Raw genomic sequence first — 24572 nt, forward strand, 5'->3', positions numbered from 1 at the left:
TTTGTCCCTGATGAGAAATAAAGAGAAAAAAGCAATAGTAAAACGCTCCTCAGTAATTAGCAGAATGTTAAAGATGATGACTATTGACTGTGATGAGTAAGCTCATGTCGGAGTCACACTGTCATTATGGTTTCTAATAAATTATGAAATGGACTTTACCCTTCTACAATATTAGTGGGGGCAAAATATCTGGCTAGTATTGATTGGACTTGGACAATGTTATTGTATATGTGAATATGATCCACATTCAGAACACTCAGCAGAAAGTGGGATATTTGGCAACTTAATCCATTAAATTGTCAAACTCTTAAGGGAAATAGTGGACCAGTGGTATGAAAAACAATAACGACCTTGCAAATATAATTGCATTACTAATAATAATAGCACTAGTATTCACAGTCATCATCATTATTATTATGACCATCATCATTTTTGGGGCCCATTCCCCCCCCCCAAATACTAACTCCTTAAGGACATTGCTACAATAACTTACACATCAGCAGCAGCAGCAAAAAAAAAAAAAAAAAACTTAAATGAAAAGGGTTCCTGTTTCAAAGGCAGTATTTCTGCTTCCTTCCACAGCAACATGAATGTGAAGAAGCAGAGCATGGATAATCAATCATCTTTCTCAGAATTTCTCCTAGAATTCTCAGACGTTCGGGAACTACAAATTCTACATTCCATTATATTCCTGGTATTGTACTTGGCAACTGTCACAGGGAATCTTCTCATCATCTCTGCAGTAGCCTTTGACCACCATCTGCACACCCCTATGTACTTCTTCCTGATGAATTTAGCCTTGCAGGACCTGGGACAAGTTTCAGTCATTATTCCCAAATCCATGGTCAATTCCCTCATGAACACCAGGTACATTTCCTACTTTGGGTGTGTGGCACAAGTACTCTTGTTAGTGTCATTTATGGCATCTGATTTCTTTCTTCTCACAGTCATGGCATATGATCGGTATGTTGCCATTTGCAAACCATTACAGTATGGGATTCTGATGAATAGGCAAACCTACATCCAAATGATCAGCAGTGTATGGATCAGCAGCTTTTTCTATGGAGTGTTACACACAGGTGGCACCTTTGCACCCCCCTTTTGTTCCAATGTAGTCAATCAATTTTTTTGTGAAATCCCAAAATTACTTAAGCTGGCCTGCACTGATTTGTATCTAGTGGAATTGGGAGTTCTTGGGTTAAGCGCTGTCATTGGGATCGGCTGCTTTATCTTCATCATCATAACCTACGTGTATATCTTCACTGCCGTGCTGAAAATCCCCTCAACTGAAGGAAGGCAAAAGGCTTTCTCAACTTGCCTTCCCCATCTCATAGTTTGTGCCCTATTTGTATTTGCAGGATACTTTGCATACTTCAAGCCTACCTCTAATACCTCACCACATCTAGATCTGGCATTTACAGTGCTGTATTCCATGGTTCCACCCTTGATGAATCCAGTCATCTATAGCATGAGAAATAGGGAGATTAAAAATGCCCTGTCAAAGCTATTGGGTTTGCATCACTCCTCTATGAAAAACTTTTCCAGTCTTATTTTGTGAAGGGAAATATCTTTATAGATTATAACACTAATGATAGGAAACTGGAAATTCTATGAAGAAACTTTGAAGCAGCTAAATTGATTAAGCTTTGTTTTCTAAATTGATCTAGAAGGAGTACATTGCTTTTATTGCAAATTGTGAGAATTGGTGTAGTGGTTAAAATATCCTATTTGCCTTGCAGCCCTCCACATGCTTTGGTCTCTAGCTCCCATCATAAGTGACTTTGGGCTATGCTGCCCAGGCTTTGGGCTAATTCAATAATCTGTGGCCTTTAAAAGTGGGGGAGGGGGGTTTGCTGTTTTTTTCTGTTACTCTATTATGTATTTTTGTGTTTTTATATTGTAAACTGCCCTGTGATCCACGGATGAAGGGTGGCATAGAATTTATCAGCAATGTTAGGGGCGCACCAAGCTGAGCTCACTGGCTGTTTTATATATATATATAATGTACTGTCTCCAGGAAGCTAGAGTGGCAAAAAGCAAGTGTTTATAACCTTTCTTTCAAGATTCTTTAAATTGTATGGGTACTAACGTCAAAAAATGGTCTTCCTTCAATTAGCTTTAAAGTAAGCTTCTGTTTCAGTGCTAGGTAAAAGAATCAATACAATGCAGCTTTACGTTGAGGCCATGCTACCAAGCACGTATAACTTCAAATAATGTAAATACCATAAATATTATAAAAATAATAACAAATTAAAGTTGTAAGCTTTAATAATTCAGCCGGGTGCTTTCTTATTTATATATATTTATTTACTTTTTCAAAGATCAATATAATGAATATTCTTAAATGCAGAACACTAAGCAAAAGATAGGAATCCCAACAAAATAATTAAAAAAATTACTGCAAGTAATAGTTCTGTTGTGTTGCATAGTGCACTGCCACTGCACAGAATGGGACTTCTTGAACTTTGGGTAGTGCAAACTGTAGCACAGTGGCTGAGAGATCAAGGTTTAGGACAATGTTGTTTTCAATGGATAATGTAGCAAGTGTGTTCCTTACCTGCCACTGCATATAAGAAAGACATTTTGATGAGATTCAGTAACAAGACCCTCAACCACCAACATCTTGTGGGTCTTGTTGTGATTCGAGGACCCTACTCCCGCATGTCAGAAATAAAACACAATGACGCATGATTTTAAGTTAATGGAGGAAAAAAGGCCACAACTTTATTGGTTACAGCATGTGAGTGGTATTGGCTTAGGCATTGGGTTGAACAGACTATAATTGACTCCCCCCGCAGAGCGTGGAGTCACTCAAGGGTTAACCGCCCATGAGGTGGAGCTTGTTGATGCAAGATACAACTGGAAGCTCCACCCCCTGAAGTCACCGGAGGTTGTGCCATGGCCCCTAGCCACCAACAGGGCATTGGACAGGATCCACAACCGCCGGATTCCTTTACGGAATACCCAAACTTTAGGAGGGTTAGGCGATGGCCCGAACCTATGCCCTCCGATACCACACTAAACCCAATGCCTAACCACCAATCTAACATAGTTGTGACAATTTGCTACGAGGTAGGCGAAAAAACCAATGAGGCTGTGCCAATTTGCCACTTGGCCAAAATTCCTACCAGGACCCTTGTACAAACAAGGCGACCAACCGCAGGCCATAGCAATGTCCTATCCAAGGAACAACCTAAGGGAGGGTGGGCGGGTGATCCGGCGGTGAAGCGACGCAGAATGGCGGAGAGGTGCCGCCGCGGCTGCCCAGGTGCAGCAAATCCCCGTCCCCAAGTCAGCCCTATTGGCTGACTGCTAGGGGCGCGGCGCGGCGGCGGGGCTAGGTAGGGCTGGGGCGAAACGCCCCCGCCTCAATGCTGGAGCCGGCTCCCGCTCACAACCCCTCCCCTCGCTAAGGAGGAGAGGCATTACTGCATCTCATCAAAATGTCTTTCTTATCGTTCTAGACTCAGCCTAGCAAAAGCATCTCTATTAACTTATTCTCACCTTCCAATTCACCCTGTTACCATTGTTTCAGATAAATTATGAAAGAGCTCCCCCCCTTTCACAATTGAGCTATCACATTATTTCTGGATTATTAGGGAGGTAACAATGAGATTTGCTAGTACAGACTTTGAATTTGGACCATACTCTTTAAATCTTCAAGCTCTTAAATAAAATAGTGCTTCAGCAGCATTCACACGAGTTTCCAAGCATAATAGCATTGTTTATAACAGTAGTGAAAATATTCAGAGTCCTCTTTCCACTCCTTCCCTCCTCCTCCTCCCCCTTCCCTCCTCCTTCTCCTATCTTCTTATCCTTCTACAATGACTTAGATTTCATAATATGCCTTTCTGCTTCTTTCCATAGGCAATAATGATATGAAGGAGCATAGAATAGTTAATCAATCCTTTCTGTCAGAAATTATTCTCATGGAATTTTCTGGGGTCTGGGAGCTACAGCTTCTATACTTTTTCTATTTCTTGTCTTTTACCTGGCAGCAGTTGTGGGAAATCTCCTCAACATATAGGCAGTAGCTTTTGATCACTACCTCCACAGCCCCATGTACTTCCTTCTCATGAATTTAGCCATGCAGGACCTGAGCCAAGATTCAGTCAGTATCCCCAAATCTATGGTCAATTCCCTAGTAAACACCAGGCACATTTTAGTTTTTAATATTCTGAATGTGTTTCTCAAGTCCTCTTTTTTTCTCATCTTTTCAATACCTGATTTCATTCTTCTCACAGCCTTGGCATACGATTGGTATGTTGCCATTTACAAACCATTACCATATGAGATGCTGAAGAATAAGCAAACAGGCACTCACAACTGATGTCAGCACATCATGTGACGTGCATGACTGACATCAGCTTGGCAGCAGGCTCCCTTCCCCACTTTCTCCCAGAACCAGGAGAGGAGGAGCAGTCTCCTATTGTGTTCAAGAAGCCCTGGAGAGGAGGAGACATATACAGCTGTGGGGAGGTGGGAACTTTCAGTGTGGGCAACTGATTTCATGTAGTCAGAACTACTGATTTCATGGAGACAGTCATGAGCTGCTGTGGCCATTAGGCATGAAACTCAGATCTGTCTCACTAAAAAAGAGTTAACTCCAGCTTGAGCTGTGTGATATATTGACCCGCTTGCCCTGTGACACAAGGCTTTATGTGGTGCTGCTGATCATTAACACTGGCAAAGTGTGTTCTCCTTCATGGAGAGCACATGTTGCGGTGGGAGCTAACAAGTCATCCCTCTGCTGCTGCTGGGTGGGTTAGTCTGGATGGCCTCAACTATGATTGGGCTCTGGCTGTCATTGGGTGGATTCATATGTTGCAACTTGTTGATGGACAGCCCAGAGCCTATAAAATACCTGCGCGCAGCGTCGGAGTTCTCCTGGCTTCGTGCACCGGGTCACCCGCCCTCCCTCCCTGTTATTAGGCCTCTGCATTGACCTTGCTATGCCGGTAATGGGGTCGTCTGCTTTGGGAGCAGGGGCCTACTAGGAATATTTCCATTTGGCTGATTGGCTGGTGCCATTTGGTTTTCGCCTACTGTGTAGCAATTAGTCACAACTTGTAAGGTTAGCGGTTAGGCATTGGTTATAAATTGGTTGAGGAGGGGCAGAGTTGGCTGTGGTTGCCCCTCTTTGCTGCGAAGGGGCAGGTTGGCTGTGGTTGCCCTTTCAATGCTGCTGCTGCAAGGGAAATTCCGTTAAAGGAATCCAGGGGCTCACCATGCTTGTCTGTATCCCCCGGTCGGGAGCCAGGGCCCACGCAAGAGCCCCTGGGAGCATTAGGGGAGAATGGGCGCACACTCTCTCCCCAAAGTGTTTTCCCCTATACTGACTCCACAGGCGGGTGGATGTCAGTTCTGTCCCCAGCGGGACAGATAGTCTTAACCAATGCCTAAGCAACCACTCACTTATTTTGTATTAAATAAAGTTGTGGCCAAAATTAATCAAAAACCTTAAACCTTATATCTGGGATGAAGTGTGTTTTATTTGAGGGGTGGTTTGGGGACCTTGACACACAATCAGACCTTTCCATGCCAGAAGAATTGCATGCACATGAGTACATTTGTTAAAACTGTAGTGAAATGATTAGTTCCACTCTTAGTTTCGCTATTCTCATGCTACCGTAAACAAACATGGTTTCCTAATCAAATTAGCAAAACTGATGAAACTATACTATTGTTTCTGTACAACCCTAATGCTGAGATGTGTTGAATTCCCATGAGAACAAATCTCTAGGAAGACAGAAGATATATTAATAAATTTCTTCCCCATGTTGATAAAGTGGATTCTTATAAAATTGCATGTTTGGCTGGAGCGGCATCTAGTCATTTAATTGCACTGGAGAAGTAAAAGAATATGAAAAGAAATAGTAAGATGACTTTCTTTGAATTTTCTGAATGAAAGAAATGAACCGGTCAACCTCCCTTTGTCATCTCTATCTGTCATATTTTCTCCTGCACCAGTAGTGACTCTCTCCTGGAACTCTCTACCTCTGTTCATGAATTTGGCATAACACAAGGTACATCAACATTTGTTGCATCTATTTTCTGGATATTTTCAGGTGTTTTCATAGTAGGAAGTGAATTGCAACTTGAATTAAATGAATTTGCTGTAGATTTCTAACTCAGAGGTCTACAGTTGGCAATGGGAGTAGTCACTGAAATTGAATGTAAATTCACATTTAAATTAAATATCTATTTTTTCTCATCTGGGAAAATATCTGAGGAGTTTCAAAAACATGATTTATTTTATTTTTCATTTCTTAAAACGCTGGTGATGTTGAACCCTGTCAAATATTAAGGGGAAAGATTTTGTATATCCTGGGCAAATATTAACTGAAATAATACTGTGACTGTCTTGATGATTTTGTGGCAATTGTGGTGCAGCTTCACATTATACTCTGCGAAGCCAACGTTTCTTTTCTTTGTTTAGGACTTTATTTTCATTTCCACCTAGCTGATGATTATATGATGTGTATTTTACTTTGATATATTATCTCTCACTTTTGAATTGTAACTGTCACATGTTGTTTTTTTCTTGAGGGGGGGGGCTGTTTACAAGTCCAAACTTTCCTCTGTCCATATCACCCTTCGTATTTCTACCCCTGTTCATCTGCACCCATTTTTTTGGACACCAATTTATTTCCCATTCTTTCAAAATCTTCCATCCAGTGGAAAGGAGGCAACCATTGTCACATAGGAAACTGCCTCATGCTGAGTCAAACCATTGGTACTTCTGCCTCAGCATTGCCAGTGGGAAAGGTCTGCAACTTGGTGGTGGAACATCTGTGTTGTATGCTGAAAATCCCAATCATCTTCACTTAGGGCAGGTTGGGGGGGATAATGTCTGATAACCGGCAAGCCATTGCCATTCTTTGTAGTCAATACTGAGCTAGATGGACAACTGGTTTTGACCCAGTATAAACTGGCTACCTATGTTTTTTATGAACACCAGCCTCCCTCAACCTGCTGCCCTAATTAGGTTTTGGACTACAATTCCTTTGACCCAGGCAGCCATCTCAGTGCTTAGGAAGTTCGAGTCCAAAACATCTGAAGGGCACCAGGTTGGGGAAAGGTGGGCTACCCTGATTGGCCGCAGCTCCACAGGATGTGAGGCAGTAATCTTCCCTTAGTCCATGGAGATCCCAGACGCTGATCTGTGGAAACATGTGCTCTTTCCTAAGCTGGGACCTTTACCATTAAATTTGATGTTAATTGTAGTTTTACCAAACATTTGTCCCTGATGAGAAATAAAGAGAAAAAAGCAATAGTAAAACGCTCCTCAGTAATTAGCAGAATGTTAAAGATGATGACTATTGATTGTGATGAGTAAGCTCATGTCGGATTCACACTGTCATTATGGTTTCTAATAAATTATGAAATGGCCTTTACCCTTCTACAATATTAGTGGGGGCAGAATATCTGGCTAGTATTGATTGGACTTGGACAATGTTATTGTGTATGTGAATCTGATTCAAATTCAAAACACTCAGTCAGCAGAAAGTGGGATATTTGGCATCTTAATCCATTAAATTGTCAAACACTTAAGGGAAATAGTGGACCAGTGGTATGAACAAACAATAATGACCTTGCAAATATAATAGCATTACTAATAATAATAGCCCTAGTATTCACAGTCATCATCATTATTATCATCACCATCATCATTTTTGGGGCCCATTCCCCCCTCCCCCCCCAGAAAAACTAACTCCTTAAGGACATTTCTACAATAACTTACACATCAGCAGCAGCAAAAACAAAAACAAAAACAAACTTAAATTAAAAGGGTTCCTGTTTCAAAGGCAGTATTTCTGCTTCCTTCCACAGCAACATGAATGAATGAATGAATGAAGCAGAGCATGGATAATCAATCATCTTTCTCAGAATTTCTCCTAGAATTCTCAGACGTTCGGGAACTACAAATTCTACATTCCATTATATTCCTGGTATTGTACTTAGCAACTGTCACAGGGAATCTTCTCATCATCTCTGCAGTAGCCTTTGACCACCACCTGCACACCCCTATGTACTTCTTCCTGATGAATTTAGCCTTGCAGGACCTGGGACAAGTTTCAGTCATTATTCCCAAATCCATGGTCAATTCCCTCATGAACACGAGGTACATTTCCTACTCTGGGTGTGTGGCACAAGTACTCTTGTTTGTGTCATTTATTGCATCTGATTTCTTTCTTCTCACAGTCATGGCATATGATCGGTATGTTGCCATTTGCAAACCATTACAGTATGGGATTCTGATGAATAGGCAAACCTACATCCAAATGATCAGCAGTGTATGGATCAGCAGCTTTTTCTATGGAGTGTTACACACGGGAGGCACCTTTGCATCCCCCTTTTGTTCCAATGTAGTCAATCAATTTTTTTGTGAAATCCCACAATTACTTAAGCTGGCCTGCACTGATTTGTATCTAGTGGAAGTAGGAGTTCTTGTGTTAAGTGCTGTGTTTGGGATTGGCTGCTTTATCTTCGTCACCATAACCTACATGTACATCTTCACTGCGGTGCTGAAAATCCCCTCAACTGAAGGAAGGCAAAAGGCTTTCTCAACTTGCCTTCCCCATCTCATAGTTTATGCCCTATTTGTATTCACTGGATACTTTGCACACTTCAAGCCTACCTCTAATACCTCACCACATCTAGATTTGGCATTTACAGTGCTGTATTCCATGGTTCCACCCTTGATGAATCCAGTCATCTATAGCATGAGAAATAGGGAGATTAAAAACGCTCTGTCAAAGCTATTGGGTTTGCATCACTCCTCTATGAAAAACTTTTCCAGTCTTATTTTGTGAAGGGAAATATCTTTATAGATTATAACACTAATGATAGGAAACTGGAAATTCTATGAAGAAACTTTGAAGCAGCTAAATTGATTAAGCTTTGCTTTCTAAATTGATCTAGAAGGAGTACATTGCTTTTATTGCAAATTGTGAGAATTGGTGTAGTGGTTAAAATATCCTATTTGCCATGCAGCCCTCCACATGCTTTGGTCTCTAGCTCCCATCATAAGTGACTTTGGGCTATGCTGCCCAGGCTTTGGGCTAATTCAATAATCTGTGGCCTTTAAAAGTGGGGGGGGGGGGTTTTGCTGTTTTTGTCTGTTACTCTATTATGCAAAAAGCAAGTGTTTATAGCCTTTCTTTCAAGATTCTTTAAATTGTATAGGTACTAACTTCAAAAACTGGTCTTCCTTCAATTAGCTTTAAAGTCAGCTTCTGTTTCAGTGCTAGGTAAAAGAATCAATACAATGCTGCTTTACATTGAGGCCATGTTACCCAGCACTTATAACTTCAAATGATGTAAATACCATAAATATTATATAAATCATAACAAATTAAAATTGTAAGCTTTAATAATTCAGCTGGGTGCTTTCTTATTTATAAATATTTATGTATTTTTTCAAAGATAAATATAATGAATATTCTTAAATGCAGAACACTAACCGAAAGATAGGAATCCCAACAAAATAAAAAAAATACTGCAAGTAATAGTTTTGTTGTGTTGCATAGTGCACTGCCACTGCACAGAATGGGACTTCAATGGCGTAGTGTGGGGGGTGCAGGGGGGCCAGTTGCACCGGGCGCAACATCTGGGGTGGCGCGCTCGCACCGACGACGACGACCCCCTCGGCACCCGCCTCCCATGACAGAGGCGCCCTTCTCTTCCCCTCCTGCACCTGACGCCGCCACTGTTGGGGGAGCTGCTGCTGCTGAGGCGTTTGCCGGCCGACGGCAGCCGCGGGGAGCCTCCGTGGTGCCTTCTCCGCAGCAGCAGCAGCAGGAGGAGGAGGCAGCAAATGGGGGCGCAGGTCGCTCTTTATTGAATTACTGTAGTTTATTAAATTGTCACATAGCTCCATCCAGATCACATAACATTTTTTTTGTTTTTTTTCCTTTGACTTCCCATATCGCTTCCCAAAATCTCTTTACTGCTTTATTGTTTATAACAATACACCCAATATTAACTTAACAATAGGAAAAAATATTGGGGTTCCCCCCCTGTTGCTTATTATGCTAATCCATTGTATTGCCAAAAAATCAAAATATTTACTTCGGTAATCCAAAAAGGGTTCTTCTACAAATGCCTCATTCTAGGGGTCTGGAGGTTCATTCTCTCTTTCTCTCTCTCTTTCTACCCTTCTCTATCTATCTTCTATCAATCTATATTTTTATCTCATTCATTCTCTCCCCCCCCCACTCTTTCTATTGTGATCTACCTCCCTTTCTCTCTCTGCCGCTCTCTATCATCCCTTTCTCTCTCGTTTTTTTCTCCACCTCTACTGTCCATTTATCTAATTATCTATCTTAGATAGCTCAGCCAGTAGAACATGGGACTCTTAATCTCAGGGTTGTGGCTTGGATCACCACATTGAGCAAAACGATTCCAGCATTGCTGGGGGTGGACTAGATGACCATTGTCCCTTCCAACTCTACAATTCTGTGATTCTATTTCTGTCTCTACCTTTATCTGTCTATCCATCTAATTTAATACATAGGCTGCAGTTGTCTATACTCACTTACATGAGAGTAAGGCCCATGGGTCTCAATAGAACTTGCTTTGAAGTAGACTCATATAGCATAGACTTCTGCTGCAATGCCAGGCTGAGTTGTGTGAGTGAAATTATAAGCATTTCTTCAACGCATGATTCCATTTGTAGCATCTGTAAACAAGGGCCTTCAGTGTCTTGTGCCTCCTGTATCTCATACAACACTATGGAGAGTAGGGGTGCCAACTGAAATAAATCATAAGACGTGGGGCATGCACACCATTTGAATGGCATTGCACACACTTTTTCAGCAGTAATTCTCCCCTGTAACAGAGAGACTTTAATGTAGATTTCAATTCCGTTGTTGAAAAATTTGCGCTAATTAAAAGCAGGCGAATTTAAATTAATCTGTATATACAGATTGATATCTTGCACTTCTATTAAAGAATTACAATTAGAGGTACAGGATTGAGGAAGTTGGCTCCATCTAGCCCAGTCTTGGATCATCTCCAGGGTATGGTTCCATTTTGATGTTTAGTTTTTGTTCTTGATATTTTTTGTCGTTTACGATGGTTGTGAGACGACATATAAGCATGGTCCATGCTAGGTTACTACATTTGTAGATTTATATTCATAGACCTGCTGAAAATGTGGAGTATGTGTAATGCATGTTCGCACTCAATAAAGTGTTTGAAAATAAACTTGTATTTAGATGCATTTTACTTTAATTACATCAGTATTTTCATAACAAACAATACATGTCCTTAGGGGGTAAGGGTTTCTTTAACTAATCTAGTGGAAGAGACTCAAGTGCTAAAATCCACAGGTTAGGGGGCGCAAATTACTTGCCTTGCCCCGGGTGCTGACAACCCACACTACGCCACTTGAACTTTGGGTAGTGCAAACTGTAGCACAGTGGCTGAGAGATCAAGGTTTAGGACAATGTTGTTTTCAATGGATAATGTAGCAAGTGTGTTTCTTACCTGCCATGGCATATAAGAAAGACATTTGGATGTGATGCAGTACCAAGACCCTCAACCATCAAGATCCTGTGGGTCTTGTTACTGCATCTCATGAAAATGTCTTTCTTATCGTTCTAGATTCAGCCTAGCAAAAACATCTCTATTAACTTATTCTCACCCTGTTACCATTGTTTCAGTTAAATTATGAAATGGCTCCCCCCCCTTTCACAATTGAGCTATCACCTTATTTCTGGATTATTAGGGAGGTAACAATGAGATTTGCTAGTACAGACTTTGAATTTGGACAATACTCTTTAAATCTTCAAGCTCTTAAATGAAATAGTGCTTCAGCAGCATTCACATGAGTTTGCAAGCATAATAGCATTGCTTATAACAGTAGTGAAAATATTCAGAGTCCTCCTTCCACTCCTTCCATCCTCCTCCTCCCCCTTCCCTCCTCCTCCTCCTATCTTCTTATCCTTCTACAATGACTTAGATTTCATAATATGCCCTTCTGCTTCTTTCCATAGGCAATAAGGATATGAAGCATAGAATAGTTAATCAATCCTTTCTGTCAGAATTTATTCTCATGGAATTTTCTGGGGTCTGGGAGCTACAGCTTCTATACTTTTTCTATTTCTTGTCTTTTACCTGGCAGCAGTTGTGGGAAATCTTCTCAACATCTAGGCAGTAGCTTTTGAGCACCACCTCCATACCCCCATGTACTTCCTTCTCATGAATTTAGCCATGCAGGACCTGAGCCAAGATTCAGTCAGTATCCCCAAATCTATGGTCAATTCCCTAATAAACACCAGGCACATTTTTTTTATATATATTCTGAATGTGTTTCTCAAGTCCTCTTCTTTCTCTTCTTTTCAAAGCTGATTTCATTCTTCTCACAGCCTTGGCATACGATTGGTATGTTGCCATTTGCAAACCATTACCATATGAGATGCTGATGACTAAGCAAACAGGCACTCACAACTGATGTCAGCACATCATGTGACATGCATGACTGACATCAGCTTGGCAGCAGGCTCCCTTCCCCACTTACTCCCAGAGGAGGAGCAGTCTCCTATTGTTTTCAAGAAGCCCTGGAGAGGAGGAGACATAGACAGCAATGGGGACACTTTCAGTGTGGGCAACTGATTTCATGTAGTCAGAACTACATGGGGTCAGTCATGAGCTGCTGTGGCCATTAGGCATGAAACTCAGATCTGTCTCACTAATAAAGAGTTAACTCCAGCTTGAGCTGTGTGATATATTGACCTGCTTGCCCTGCGACACAAGGGTTTATGTGGTGCTGCTCATCATTAACACTGGCAAAGTGTGTTCTCCTTCATGGAGAGCACATGTTACGGTGGGGGCTAACAAGTCACCCCTCTGCTGCTGCTGGGCGGGTTAGTCTGGATGGCCTCAACTATGATTGGGCTCTGGCTGTCGTTGGGAAGATTCATATGTTGCAACTTGTTGATGGACAGCCCAGAGCCTATAAAATACCCTGCGCGCAGCGTCGGAGTTCTCCTGGCTTCGTGCACCAGATCACCCGCCCTCCCTCCCTGTTATTAGGCCTCTGCATTGACCTTGCTATGCCTGTAATGGGGTCGTCTGCTTTGGGAGCAGGGGCCTACTAGGAATATTTCCATTTGGCTGATTGGCTGGTGCCATTTGGTTTTCGCCTACTGCGTAGCAATTAGTCACAACTTGTAAGGTTGGCGGTTAGGCATTGGTTATAAATTGGTTGAGGAGGGGCAGAGTTGGCTGTGGTTGCCCCTCCTATGCTGCGAAGGGGCAGGTTGGCTGTGGTTGCCCCTTCAATGCTGCTGCTGCAAGGGGAATTCCGTTAAAGGAATCCAGGGGCTCACCATGCTTGTCTGTATCCCCCGGTCGGGAGCCAGGGCCCACACAAGAGCCCCTGGGAGCATTAGGGGAGAATGGGCACACACTCTCTCCCCAAAGTGTTTTCCCCTATACTGACTCCACAGGCGGGTGGATGTCAGTTCTGTCACCAGTGGGACAGATAGTCATAACCAATGCCTAAGCAACCACTCACTTATTTTGTATTCAATAAAGTTGTGGCCAAAATTAATGCCAAAAACCTTAAAACTTATATCTGGGGTGAAGTGTGTTTTATTTGAGGGGTGGTTTGGGGACCTTGGCACACAATCAGACCTTTCCATGCCAGAAGAATTGCATGCAAATGAGTACATTTGTTAAAACTGTAGTGAAATGATTAGTTCCCCTCTTAGTTTCGCTATTCCCATGCTACCCTAAACAAACATGCTTTCCCAATCAAATTAGCAAAACGGACGAAACTATATTATTGTTTCTGTACAACGCTAATGCTGAGATGTGTTGAATCCCATGAGAACAAATCTCTAGGAAGACAGAAGATATATTAATAAATTTCTTCCCCATGTTGATAAAGTGGATTCTTATAAAATTGCATGTTTGGCTGGAGCGGCATCTAGTCATTTAATTGCACTGGAGAAGTAAAAGAATATGAAGAGAAATAGTAAGATGACTTTCTTTGAATTTTCTGAATGAAAGAAATGAACCGGTCAACCTCCCTTTGTCATCTCTATCTGTCATATTTTCTCCTGCACCAGTAGTGACTCTCTCCTGGAACTCTCTACCTCTGTTCATGAATTTGGCATAACACAAGGTACATCAACATTTGTTGCATCTATATTCTGGTTATTTTCAGGTGTTTTCATACTAGGAAGTGAATTAAATGAATCTGCTGTAGATTTCTAACTCAGAGGTCTACAGTTGGCAATGGGACTACTCACTGAGATTGAATGTAAATTCACATTTAAATTAAACATCTATTTTTTCTCATCTGGGAAAATATCTGAGGAGTTTTAAAAAAACATGATTTATTTTATTTTTCATTTCTTAAAACCCTGGTGATGTTGAACCCTGTCAAATATTAAGGGGAAATGTTTTGTATATCCTGGGCAAATATTAACTGAAATAATACAGTTACTGTCTGGATGATTTTGTGGCAATTGTGGTGCAGCTTCACATTATACTCTGCAAAGTCTAAATTCCTTTTCTTTGTTTAGGACTTTATTTTCATTTCCACCTAGCTGATGATTATATGGTGTGTATTCTACTATGATATTTTCTCTCTTACTTTTGAATTGTAACTGTCACATGTTGTTGTTTCTTGAGGCTGGAGGGGGGCTGGTTACAAGTCCAAACTTTCCTCTGTCCATATCACCCTTTGTATTTCTACCACTGTTCATCTGCAGCCATTTTTTGGACAGCAATTTATTTCCCATTCTTTCAAAATCTTCCATCCGGTGGAAAGGAGGCAACCATTGTCACATAGGAAACTGCCTCATGCTGAGTCAAACCATTGGTACTTCTGCCTCAGCACTGCTAGAGGGAAAGGTCTGCAACTTGGTAGTGGAACATCTGTGTTGTATGCTGAAAATCCCAATCGTCTTCACTTAGGGCAGGTGGGGGGGGGATAATGTCTGATAACCGGCAAGCCATTGCCATTCATTGTAGTCAATACTGAGCTAGATGGACAACTGGTTTTGACCCAGTATAAACTGGCTACCTATGTTTTTATGAACACCAGCCTCCCTCAACCTGCTGCCCTAATTAGGTTTTGGACTACAATTCCTTTGACCCAGGCAGCCATCTCAGTGTTTAGGAAATTCTAGTCCAAAACATCTGAAGGGCACCAGGTTGGGGAAAGGTGGGCTCCCCTGATTGGCAGCAGCACCACAGGATGTGAGGCAGTGATCTTCCTTAGTCCATGGAGATCCCAGACGCTGATCTGTGGAAAGATGTGCTCTTTCCTAAGCTGGGACATTTCCCATTAAATTTGAAGCTTATTGTAGTTTTACCAAGCATCTGTCCCTGATGAGAAATAAAGAGAAAAAAGCAATAGTAAAACCCTCCTTAGTAATTAGCAGAATGTTAAAGATGAGGACTATTGACTGTGATGAATAAGCTCATGTCAGATTCACACTGTCATCATGGTTTCTAATAATTATGAAATGGCCTTTACCCTTCTACAATATTAGTGGGGGCAGAATATCTGGCTAGTATTGATTGGACTTGGACAATGTTATTGTGTATGTGAATCTGATCCACATTCAAAACACTCAGTCAGCAGAAAGTGGGATATTTGGCATCTTAATCCATTAAATTGTCAAACTCTTAAGGGAAATAGTGGACCAGTGGTATGAACAAACAATAACGACCTTGGAAATATAATTGCATTACTAATAATAATAGCACTAGTATTCACAGTCATCAACATTATCATTATCATCACCATCATCAATTTTTGGGCCCATTGCCCCGCCTCCCCCCTCCCCAAAAAATACTAACTCCTTAAGGACATTGCTACAATAACTTAACATCATCACCAGCAACAAAAAATTAAATGAAAAGGGTTCCTGTTTCAAAGGCAGTATTTCTGCTTCCTTCCACAGCAACATGAATGTGAAGAAGCAGAACATGGATAATCAATCATCTTTCTCAGAATTTCTCCTCCTAGAATTCTCAGACGTTCGGGAACTACAAATTCTACATTCCATTGTATTCCTGTTACTGTACTTGGCAACTGTCACAGGGAATCTTCTCATCATCTCTGCAGTAGCCTTTGACCACCACCTGCACACCCCTATGTACTTCTTCCTGATGAACCTGGCCATGCAGGACCTGGGACAAGTTTCAGTCATTATTCCCAAATCCATGGTCAATTCCCTCATGAACACCAGGTACATTTCCTACTCTGGGTGTGTGGCACAAGTACTCTTGTTTATGTCATTTATGGCATCTGATTTCTTTCTTCTCACAGTCATGGCATATGATCGGTATGTTGCTATTTGCAAACCATTACAGTATGGGATGCTGATGAATAGGCAAACATACATCCAAATGATCAGCAGTGTATGGATCAGCAGCTTTTTCTATGGAGTGTTACACACGGGAGGCACCTTTGCATCCCCCTTTTGTTCCAATGTAGTCAATCAATTTTTTTGTGAAATCCCACAGTTACTTAAACTGGCCTGCACTGATTTGTATCTAGTGGAAATAGGAGTTCTTGTGTTAAGCGCTGTCATTGGGATTGGCTGCTTTATCTTCATCATCATAACCTACGTGTACATCTTCACTGCGGTGCTGAAAATCCCCTCAACTGAAGGAAGGCAAAAGGCTTTCTCAACTTGCCTTCCCCATCTCATAGTTTATGCCCTATTTGTATTCACTGGATCATTTACATACTTCAAGCCTACCTCTAATACCTCACCACATCTAGATTTGGCATTTACAGTGATGTATTCCATGGTTCCACCCTTGATGAATCCAGTCATCTATAGCATGAGAAATAGGGAGATTAAAAATGCTCTGTCAAAGCTATTAGGTTTGTGTCACTCCTCTATGAAAAACTTTTCCAGTATTATTTTGTGAAGGAAAATATCTTTATAGATTATAACACTAATGATAGGAAACTGGAAATTCTATGACGAAACTTTGAAGCAGCTGAATTGATTTAGCTTTGTTTAATCAATTGATCTAGAAGGAGTTCATTGCTTTTATTGCAAATTGTGAGAATTGGTGTAGTGGTTAAAATATCCTTCTTTGCCCTTCAGCCCTACACATGCTTTGGTCTCTAGCAGCTCCCATCATAAGTGACTTTGGGCTATGCTGCCCAGGCCTTGCTGATCAGAATGTCAGTGGTTCGAATCCCTGCGATGGGGTGAGCCCCGTTGCTCGGTCCCAGTTCCTGCCAACCTAGCAGTTTGAAAGCACGTCAAAGTGTCAGTAGATAAATAGGTTCTGCTCCAGGCGGGAAGGTAAACGGCATTTCCGTGCACTGCTCTGGTTTGCCAGAAGCGGCTGAGTCATGCTGGCCACTTGACCCGGAAGCAGTATGTCGACTCCCTCAGCCAGCAAAGCGAGATGAGCAATGCAACCTCAGAGTCGTCCGCGACTGGACCTAATGGTCAGGGGTCAATTTACCTTTACCCTCCAAAATGTCCCTCTTTTCATCAGAGGAATGTTGGAGGGTATGTGTTTTTCCTGACTTTTTCCTGGCTCATGTTATTGGTTTAGAGTGTTTGTCCTGCTTGCACCTTTGATACAAGAAACCCCTGGTGAAATATGTATAGCTCTTAATATAAGGCAACAGTCTTCCTCTTTTTGTAATAGTATTTTGTTCTTTTTTCCATATCCAAAGTTACATTTGTTGGTCAACAATTATATTCTAATATAACAAAACTAGTGACTTCCCACTCACCCAACATCAATGTTTATAACTCAGATTACACACAATTGCATTTTAAGGCTTTGTCTTATCTAATTTAATTCTCTCTAACATGTTTGTACATATATTCTGCTGTTTTCTTACACTTCAAACCCTGCTGTGATCTTCACATATGGGAAACTAACTTTTTTATGTAGACTAGAAATGGTTCCAGTCTTCTTTAAAGGATTCCAAATCTGTATCTTTTATCCGTGCCATCAATTCTGCCATCTCTGCATATTCCAAGATTTTCATCAACCATTCTTCCTTCATTCCATTTCTGCTGCTGTAGTCAAATATATAAATATCATTGAGGGATTCATTGGGATTTCGTTGTTTGATATCCCCAGCAGGAAGGATTCCTGCCTCCTGGCAAAAGTCACTTTATTATTATTTTCTTAATTTCATTATGTCCCAAAAAGCCTTTGAGAAGGCAACACACTTCGTAACTCCAAATGTGCAGGGAGGATCAGATGAACACATTGCAAACTGACGGGGAAAATTGGAATCACCATTAACCTTTAGAGGAACTCTGCTGCACAGGAACTGCAAGGATTGCTTTTTGCTTAAATTTATGACTTAGAAACCAAGAAGATAAGAATCCCTATGCCCAGCATTTGAGAAGTTCTCATCTTCATCCTAGCTTTATCCCATAGAAGCAGCAGAATTAATTGCATATTTCAAAAAAAAAAAACCTTTTCTCTTTAGTTTTGTTTATTGCCTGACAGCTCAAAGGAGAAACATAAGGGCAGTGATAAACACACAATTGGTATACAATCTTAATCCTGAGTCTTGCCTGTCTGCAGAATAAGGCATAACCTTTCCTCTACTATCTACTGGTTATGTTCATCCCTTAACATTCCAGGGGGCTAGGATCACTTTCATCTCTAGATGAGAGAGGATGGATGTATCAGTGATTGGTTGCGGCCTGCACCTGCTGACTTTGCAATAGACTGTCTAAAGTTATGCATATCTTCCTTGAATAAACCAGTCTTTGGTTATTTCTAGGTGTGAGTTCTTTATTTGATACAAGGGTTTACAATATACATCTAAAAACAAGGCACATTTATGTCTCTACTAAAAATTGCTTGCAGAACTACTCATGTGGAGTTGCTTTGATAGTTTCATTCTCACTTTAACCTGTTATAGGCACAGGTAGCTCCTTTTTAGCTCCTTTTACAAAAGATTTATAAAATGTGAAGAAACTCCATCTGGTTCAGTGCAAAAGCATCAGGAACATTCAGACATACAGTTACTACTCATCTCACAGGTGCTGGTTTTAAGAGGCACTCTTTGCCAATGAATGGTATCAGGACCGTCTTAAGTATAACCGGCACCCTGGTGCAAGATCCCTCCAGCGCCCCTCTCCCTTTCCCTGCCCAGCGGCCGAGATGGCACCATGGCAGTTGCGTCTGCCCACTGCCTCTCCCTCAAGCTACTGCCCTACAGCTGAGCGGGAGGCAGCTGGCGGACTCCCTGCAGGCTCCGTGCCACTCAGAAAAGCAACACGGGTCTGCAGGGCACCAGAGAGAACACGGCTCGGGCACCGGGATTCTGGTGCGCCCTGGCCTGTCCTGCCCCAAGGGCACCGCACCCCAGTCCCCGCACCCAGGGAGCCCAAGCAGCTAGGTGCACCACTGGGGGCAGCGGCTCCAGTGAGGTGGAGGATGAGGCCCCTCGGGAGCCGCTCCTGCCCCGGGCGGTGGATGAGGGGATTCCTGTGGCCAAGGGAGAGGAGGTGGCGGTGGAGGCCCGTCCTCGGCCGCAGCCTCACAGTCGAGGAGTGGTTCCGCGTCCACTGCAGCCTCCGCTGCCACGCGACAGTTTCCCAGCAACGGTGCCCGCTGCCTGAGAAGAGGCGGGTGAGGGTGGCGCTGCCGTCAGGGCTGGCCAGGTGCAGTGGGCAGCCGGAGGGCAGCGCGCAGCGGCCAGCATGGTGGGCGGGGACACTGCCAGCTGTGCTCCGCCTCCACGTGCTTGGCCGAATTGCTGCGCGGCGCTGCCGTCCTGGGAGCCCTGGCTGCTGCACCGACAGGAGGCTCGCCGCTGGCTTCCCCATGGCAGCGCCTGCAGCCTGAGAAAAGGCAGATGAGGGCGGCACAGCCGGAGGGGCTCGAGGGCGGCTCTTGGCGCGGTGTGGCATGGCGGGGACACCCTCATGGCCATGGTGCCCTGGTGCCTCGCGCCAATAGCCTCTATGGCTAAGACGCCTCTGAATGGTATTGCTGATTGTCATGCTCACGCCTCCCAAAGCCAGGATTTTCAGCCTGAGTTAGAAACCAGCCAGCAGCAGAGAGGCTTGGATTTCTCTCAGGCAAAGGAGAGCTGGCACCTGCTGACTCCCCCTCCTCTTGTTGAAACTAAAAGGAATGCAGATAAGACAGTAGCTAGTAGCAGGCTAGAACAAAGGCAAAACTCTCAGACAGGCACAAAAAGGAAGAGAGAGAGAGCTTTTCTTCACTGGAGGAGGAGTTGGTTGACACAGTGAGCCCAAGAAGCTGATGAATGGGAAGGGTTTTAGACAGAATACAAACCAAGAAACTCAAGGTTCATAGGTTCTGTATATTCTGCAGACACTTGAAGCATTCCTCAGAAGGGTCAACTTGAGTGTACTAATGGACACTCGGCAAGAGCACTCTAAGGATAATTGCTTTGTTTGCAATAAATCTTCAAGTTAATTACTCTGGCGTACTGTGTTATCAAGCCAGCTGCCTGGGATCATTACACTCATTATTAACATTGATAGTTAGAGCTATCCATGCCAGAAGAATTTCATACAGATGTGTATATCAGATATAGCTGTTGTGGAATGATTAGTTCCCTTCACAGTTCTGTTATTCTCATGATAACCAGAACAAACAGTCTTTCCTAATCAAATTAGCAAAACTAAACAAAACACAGTATTGTTTCTGTACAGCCCTAATGCTGAGGTGTGCTGAATTCCTGTGAGAGTAAATCTCTAGAAAGACAGAAGAATTATTAATAAGTGTCTTCCCCATGTTGATATATGCTTATTGTTATCATAAATCCAACTGCTGGAGGATTGCTATAAAATTGCAGGTATGGGTGGAGTGATATGCAGTCATTTCACTTCATTAGAGAAGCATATTGGAGAGAACCCTATGAAGAAGAAGAAATAGTAAGATACCTTTATATAGCTTTTTTTCAATTGCATTTATAATGAAAGCAATGAATTGGTCATCCTTCCTTCCTTCTCCCTGTCATATTCTCTCCTACACAGATAGTCACTCTCTCCTGCAACTATCTACCTTTTTTAACAAATCTTGCATAACACAAAGTGCTTCAGCATGTGTTGCATCTATTTTCTGGATATTTTCAGATACTTTCACACTAGGAAGTGAAGTGTAACTTGGATTACATAAATTTGCTATAATTTTTTAACACAATGGTCTACAGTTGGCAACAGTAAAGTGGATTAAAAACAATAATAATTATAACAATCATAAATAAAATGGGCTCCACTTTTAACAGCTGACTTTCTGCTTTCATCCATAGAAACATGAATGTGAAGAAGCAGAGCATGGATAATCAATCATATTTCTCAGAATTTCTCCTCTTAGAATTCTCAGACGTTCGGGAACTACAAATTCTACATTTCATTATATTCCTGGTATTATACTTAGCAACTGTCACAGGGAATCTTCTCATCATCTCTGCAGTAGCCTTTGACCACCACCTGCACACCCCTATGTACTTCTTCCTGATGAACTTGGCCATGCAGGACCTGGGACAAGCTTCAGTCATTATTCCCAAGTCCATGGTCAATTCCCTCATGAACACCAAGTACATTTCCTACTCTGGGTGTGTGGCACAACTCCTTTTCTTTGTCTTCTTTGTGGGATCTGATTTCTTTCTTCTCACAGTCATGGCATATGATCGGTATGTTGCCATTTGCAAACCATTACAGTATGGGATCCTGATGAATAGGCAAACCTACATCCAAATGATCAGCAGTGTATGGATCAGCAGCTTTTTCTATGGAGTGTTACACACGGGAGGCACCTTTGCATCCCCCTTTTGTTCCAATGTTGTCAATCAATTTTTTTGTGAAATCCCACAGATACTTAAGCTGGCCTGCACTGATTTGTATCTAGTGGAAGTAGGAGTTATTGTCATAAGTGCTGTCTTTGGGATTGGCTGCTTTATCTTCAACATTATAACCTATGGGTATATTTTCACTGCAGTGCTGAAAATCCCCTCTACTGAAGGAAGGCAAAAGGCTTTCTCAACTTGCCTTCCCCATCTCATTGTTTACTGCCTATTTGTATTCACTTCATACTTTGCTTTCTTTAAGCCTAACTCATTACATCTGGATTTGACATTTACAGTGCTGTATTCCATGGTTCCACCCTTGATGAATCCAGTAATCTATAGCATGAGAAATAGGGAGATTAAAAATGCTCTGTCAAAGCTATTGCGTTGGCGTCACAACTCTATGCAAAACATTTCCAGTCTTATTTTGTGAAGGAAAATTCTGTATGCAGTATAATACTAATGGTAGGAAACTGGAAATTCTATGAGGAAACTTTGAAGCAGCTAAATAGATTTAGCTTAGTTTTCTCAATTGATCTAGAAGGGTTATATTGCAAATTGTGAGAATTGGTGTAGTGCTTAAAATTTACTTCTTTGCCCTGCAGCCCTCCACATGCTTTGGTCCCTGGCTACCATCGTAAGTGACTTTGGGCTATGCTAATTAAACAGTCTATTGCCCTTTAAAGTGGATGAGCTTAATTTTTTTTTGTCTGTTACTCTATTATGTATTTTTGTGTTTTTATATTGTAAACTGTCCTGTGATCTGTAGATGAAGGGTGGTATAGAATTATTATGGTTGTTGTTTTGCTTAATCTGAATTTTACAGTGGTACCTCTAGTTACAAACTTAATTTGTTATGGAGGTCTCTTCTTAACCTGAAACTGTTCTTAACTAGAGGCGTGCTTTCGCTAATGGGGCCTCTTGCTGCCACTGCGCCGCCAGCACACAATTTCTGTTCTCATCCTGGGGCAAAGTTCTCAATTCAAGGTAACTCTTCCAGGTTAGCGGAGTTTGTAACCTGAAGTGTTTGTTACCTAAGGCATTTGTAACTTGAGGTACCACTGTATTGCATTTCAGCTATGGTGCATTGACTATAATAAGTTGAATGAATGAATTTTGCATGGAAAAAATAAAGCAATGGGAAACATTTTAACCCACACTTATACCACTGCACCTGACTGTGGTTGCATACCCCCAAAAGTCCTCATATAAAAACTTCACTCTTTTCAACAGGAATGTTGGAGGGTATGTGTTTTCCCTGACTTTTGCCTGGCTCATATTAATGGTTCAGAGTGTTTGTCCTGCTTGCACCTTTTATACAAGAATCAGCCCCTGGTGAACTATGTATAGCTCTTGATATAACATCTTTCTTGTCCATTGCAATGGAAGGAAACTATTTTGTAATAATATTTTGTTATTTTTTTCCATATCCAAATTTACATTTGTTGCTCAACAATTATATTCTAATTCAGGAAACCTAGTGACTTCCCACTCATCCAACATCAATGTTTATAATTCAGATTACATACATTTGCATTTTAAGGTTCTGTCTTATCTAATCTCATCCTTTCTAACATATTTCTGAATATATTCTGCTGGGTTTTTTTTTACACTTCAAACACTGCTGTGCTCTTCACATATGGGAAAATAACTTTTTATATAGACTAGAAATGGTTGCAGTCATAACAACAACAACAACAACAACAACAACAACAACAACAACAACAACAACATTCTAGAGGGCTATGATCATTTTCATCTCTAGATGAGAGAGGATGGATGTATCAGTGATTGGTTGCGGCCTGCACCTGCTGACTTTGCAATGTACTGTCTAAAGTTATGCATATCTTCCTTGAATAAACAAATCTTTGGTTATTTCTAGGTGTGAGTTCTTTATTTGATACAAGAGTTTACAATATACCGGTACATCTAAAAACAAGGCACATTTATTTCTCTATTCAAAATTCCTTGCAGAACTACTCATGTGGAGTTTAAATTCAGGTGGGACTTGATTTGATAGTATCATTCTCACTTAAACCTATTATTGACACAGGAAGTTCTTTTTACAAAAGGTTGAAGAAAATCCATCTAGGTGCATTGCAAAAGCATAAAGCATCAGGAGGACACCAGTTCTGGGAAGTCTAGTTTATAGTATTGGGCTATGTTCAAATTTCTCCTCAGCTTGAAAGCTCATTGTGTGACCTTGGAGCTGTCATTATCTCCAAACAATTGGTTGCTTTTTCTATTCCCCCCAACCCCAAATTTTCCCCTCAGTTGCCTTTAGAGGAACTCAGATGCTACACAAACTCTCAGGCTTGCTTTTTGATTAAATTTATGACTTAGAAACCAGGAAGATAAGACTCTCCAAATGACGCATTTCAGAAGTTCTCCACTTCATCCCAGCTTTATCCCACATAAGCAGCAGAACAAATTGCATATTTCAAAGGACCCTTTTCTGTTCTGTTTTGTGCATCAGTATTCCCCACCCTTTTGTATAGGAGTAGGACCTGAAAGTGTATTTGAACTAGAGGTTTACCAAGGTAAATCAGCTAATTCTTCCAGATACAAGAAGGATGATGATACTCTGATCCAGTGAGTCAAACCACCATATCTTGCAATACCCAAAGAAGCTGGACGCAGTCCCCAAGTCCCTGCCGTGATTGGCCTTGTGGACACTGCCCCCACACCTGTAAAGCTGTTGTGGCCGAAGGTGGGGTGGCGCCAGGTAACCACCACCACCCCACCATGCCAGAAGGTGGCAGCATTCCTGAACCTA

The 24572-nt window shown here is 41.8% G+C and overlaps 4 protein-coding genes across 4 annotated transcripts; all 4 read left to right on the plus strand.

Annotated features, from left to right (window-relative positions):
- Positions 1–586: 586 nt before the first annotated feature.
- Positions 587–1558, plus strand: LOC117057705 (olfactory receptor 14A16-like). Its single transcript, XM_033168545.1, has one exon. The coding sequence runs from the start codon at positions 587–589 to the stop codon at positions 1556–1558; it is 972 nt and encodes a 323-aa protein (XP_033024436.1).
- A 6304-nt stretch (positions 1559–7862) lies between these two features.
- Positions 7863–8816, plus strand: LOC117057706 (olfactory receptor 14A16-like). Its single transcript, XM_033168546.1, has one exon. The coding sequence runs from the start codon at positions 7866–7868 to the stop codon at positions 8814–8816; it is 951 nt and encodes a 316-aa protein (XP_033024437.1). The 5' UTR covers positions 7863–7865.
- Positions 8817–15933: 7117 nt separating this feature from the next.
- Positions 15934–16908, plus strand: LOC117058451 (olfactory receptor 14A16-like). The gene has a single exon (XM_033169618.1). The coding sequence runs from the start codon at positions 15934–15936 to the stop codon at positions 16906–16908; it is 975 nt and encodes a 324-aa protein (XP_033025509.1).
- Positions 16909–21263: 4355 nt separating this feature from the next.
- On the plus strand, positions 21264–22229 carry LOC117057707 (olfactory receptor 14A16-like). Its single transcript, XM_033168547.1, has one exon. It carries the CDS (start codon positions 21264–21266, stop codon positions 22227–22229), a length of 966 nt encoding a protein of 321 aa, XP_033024438.1.
- The last annotated feature ends 2343 nt before the right edge of the window (positions 22230–24572 follow it).

Source organism: Lacerta agilis, chromosome 14 (genome assembly GCF_009819535.1).
Source record: "Lacerta agilis isolate rLacAgi1 chromosome 14, rLacAgi1.pri, whole genome shotgun sequence".
NCBI lineage: Eukaryota > Metazoa > Chordata > Lepidosauria > Squamata > Lacertidae > Lacerta > Lacerta agilis.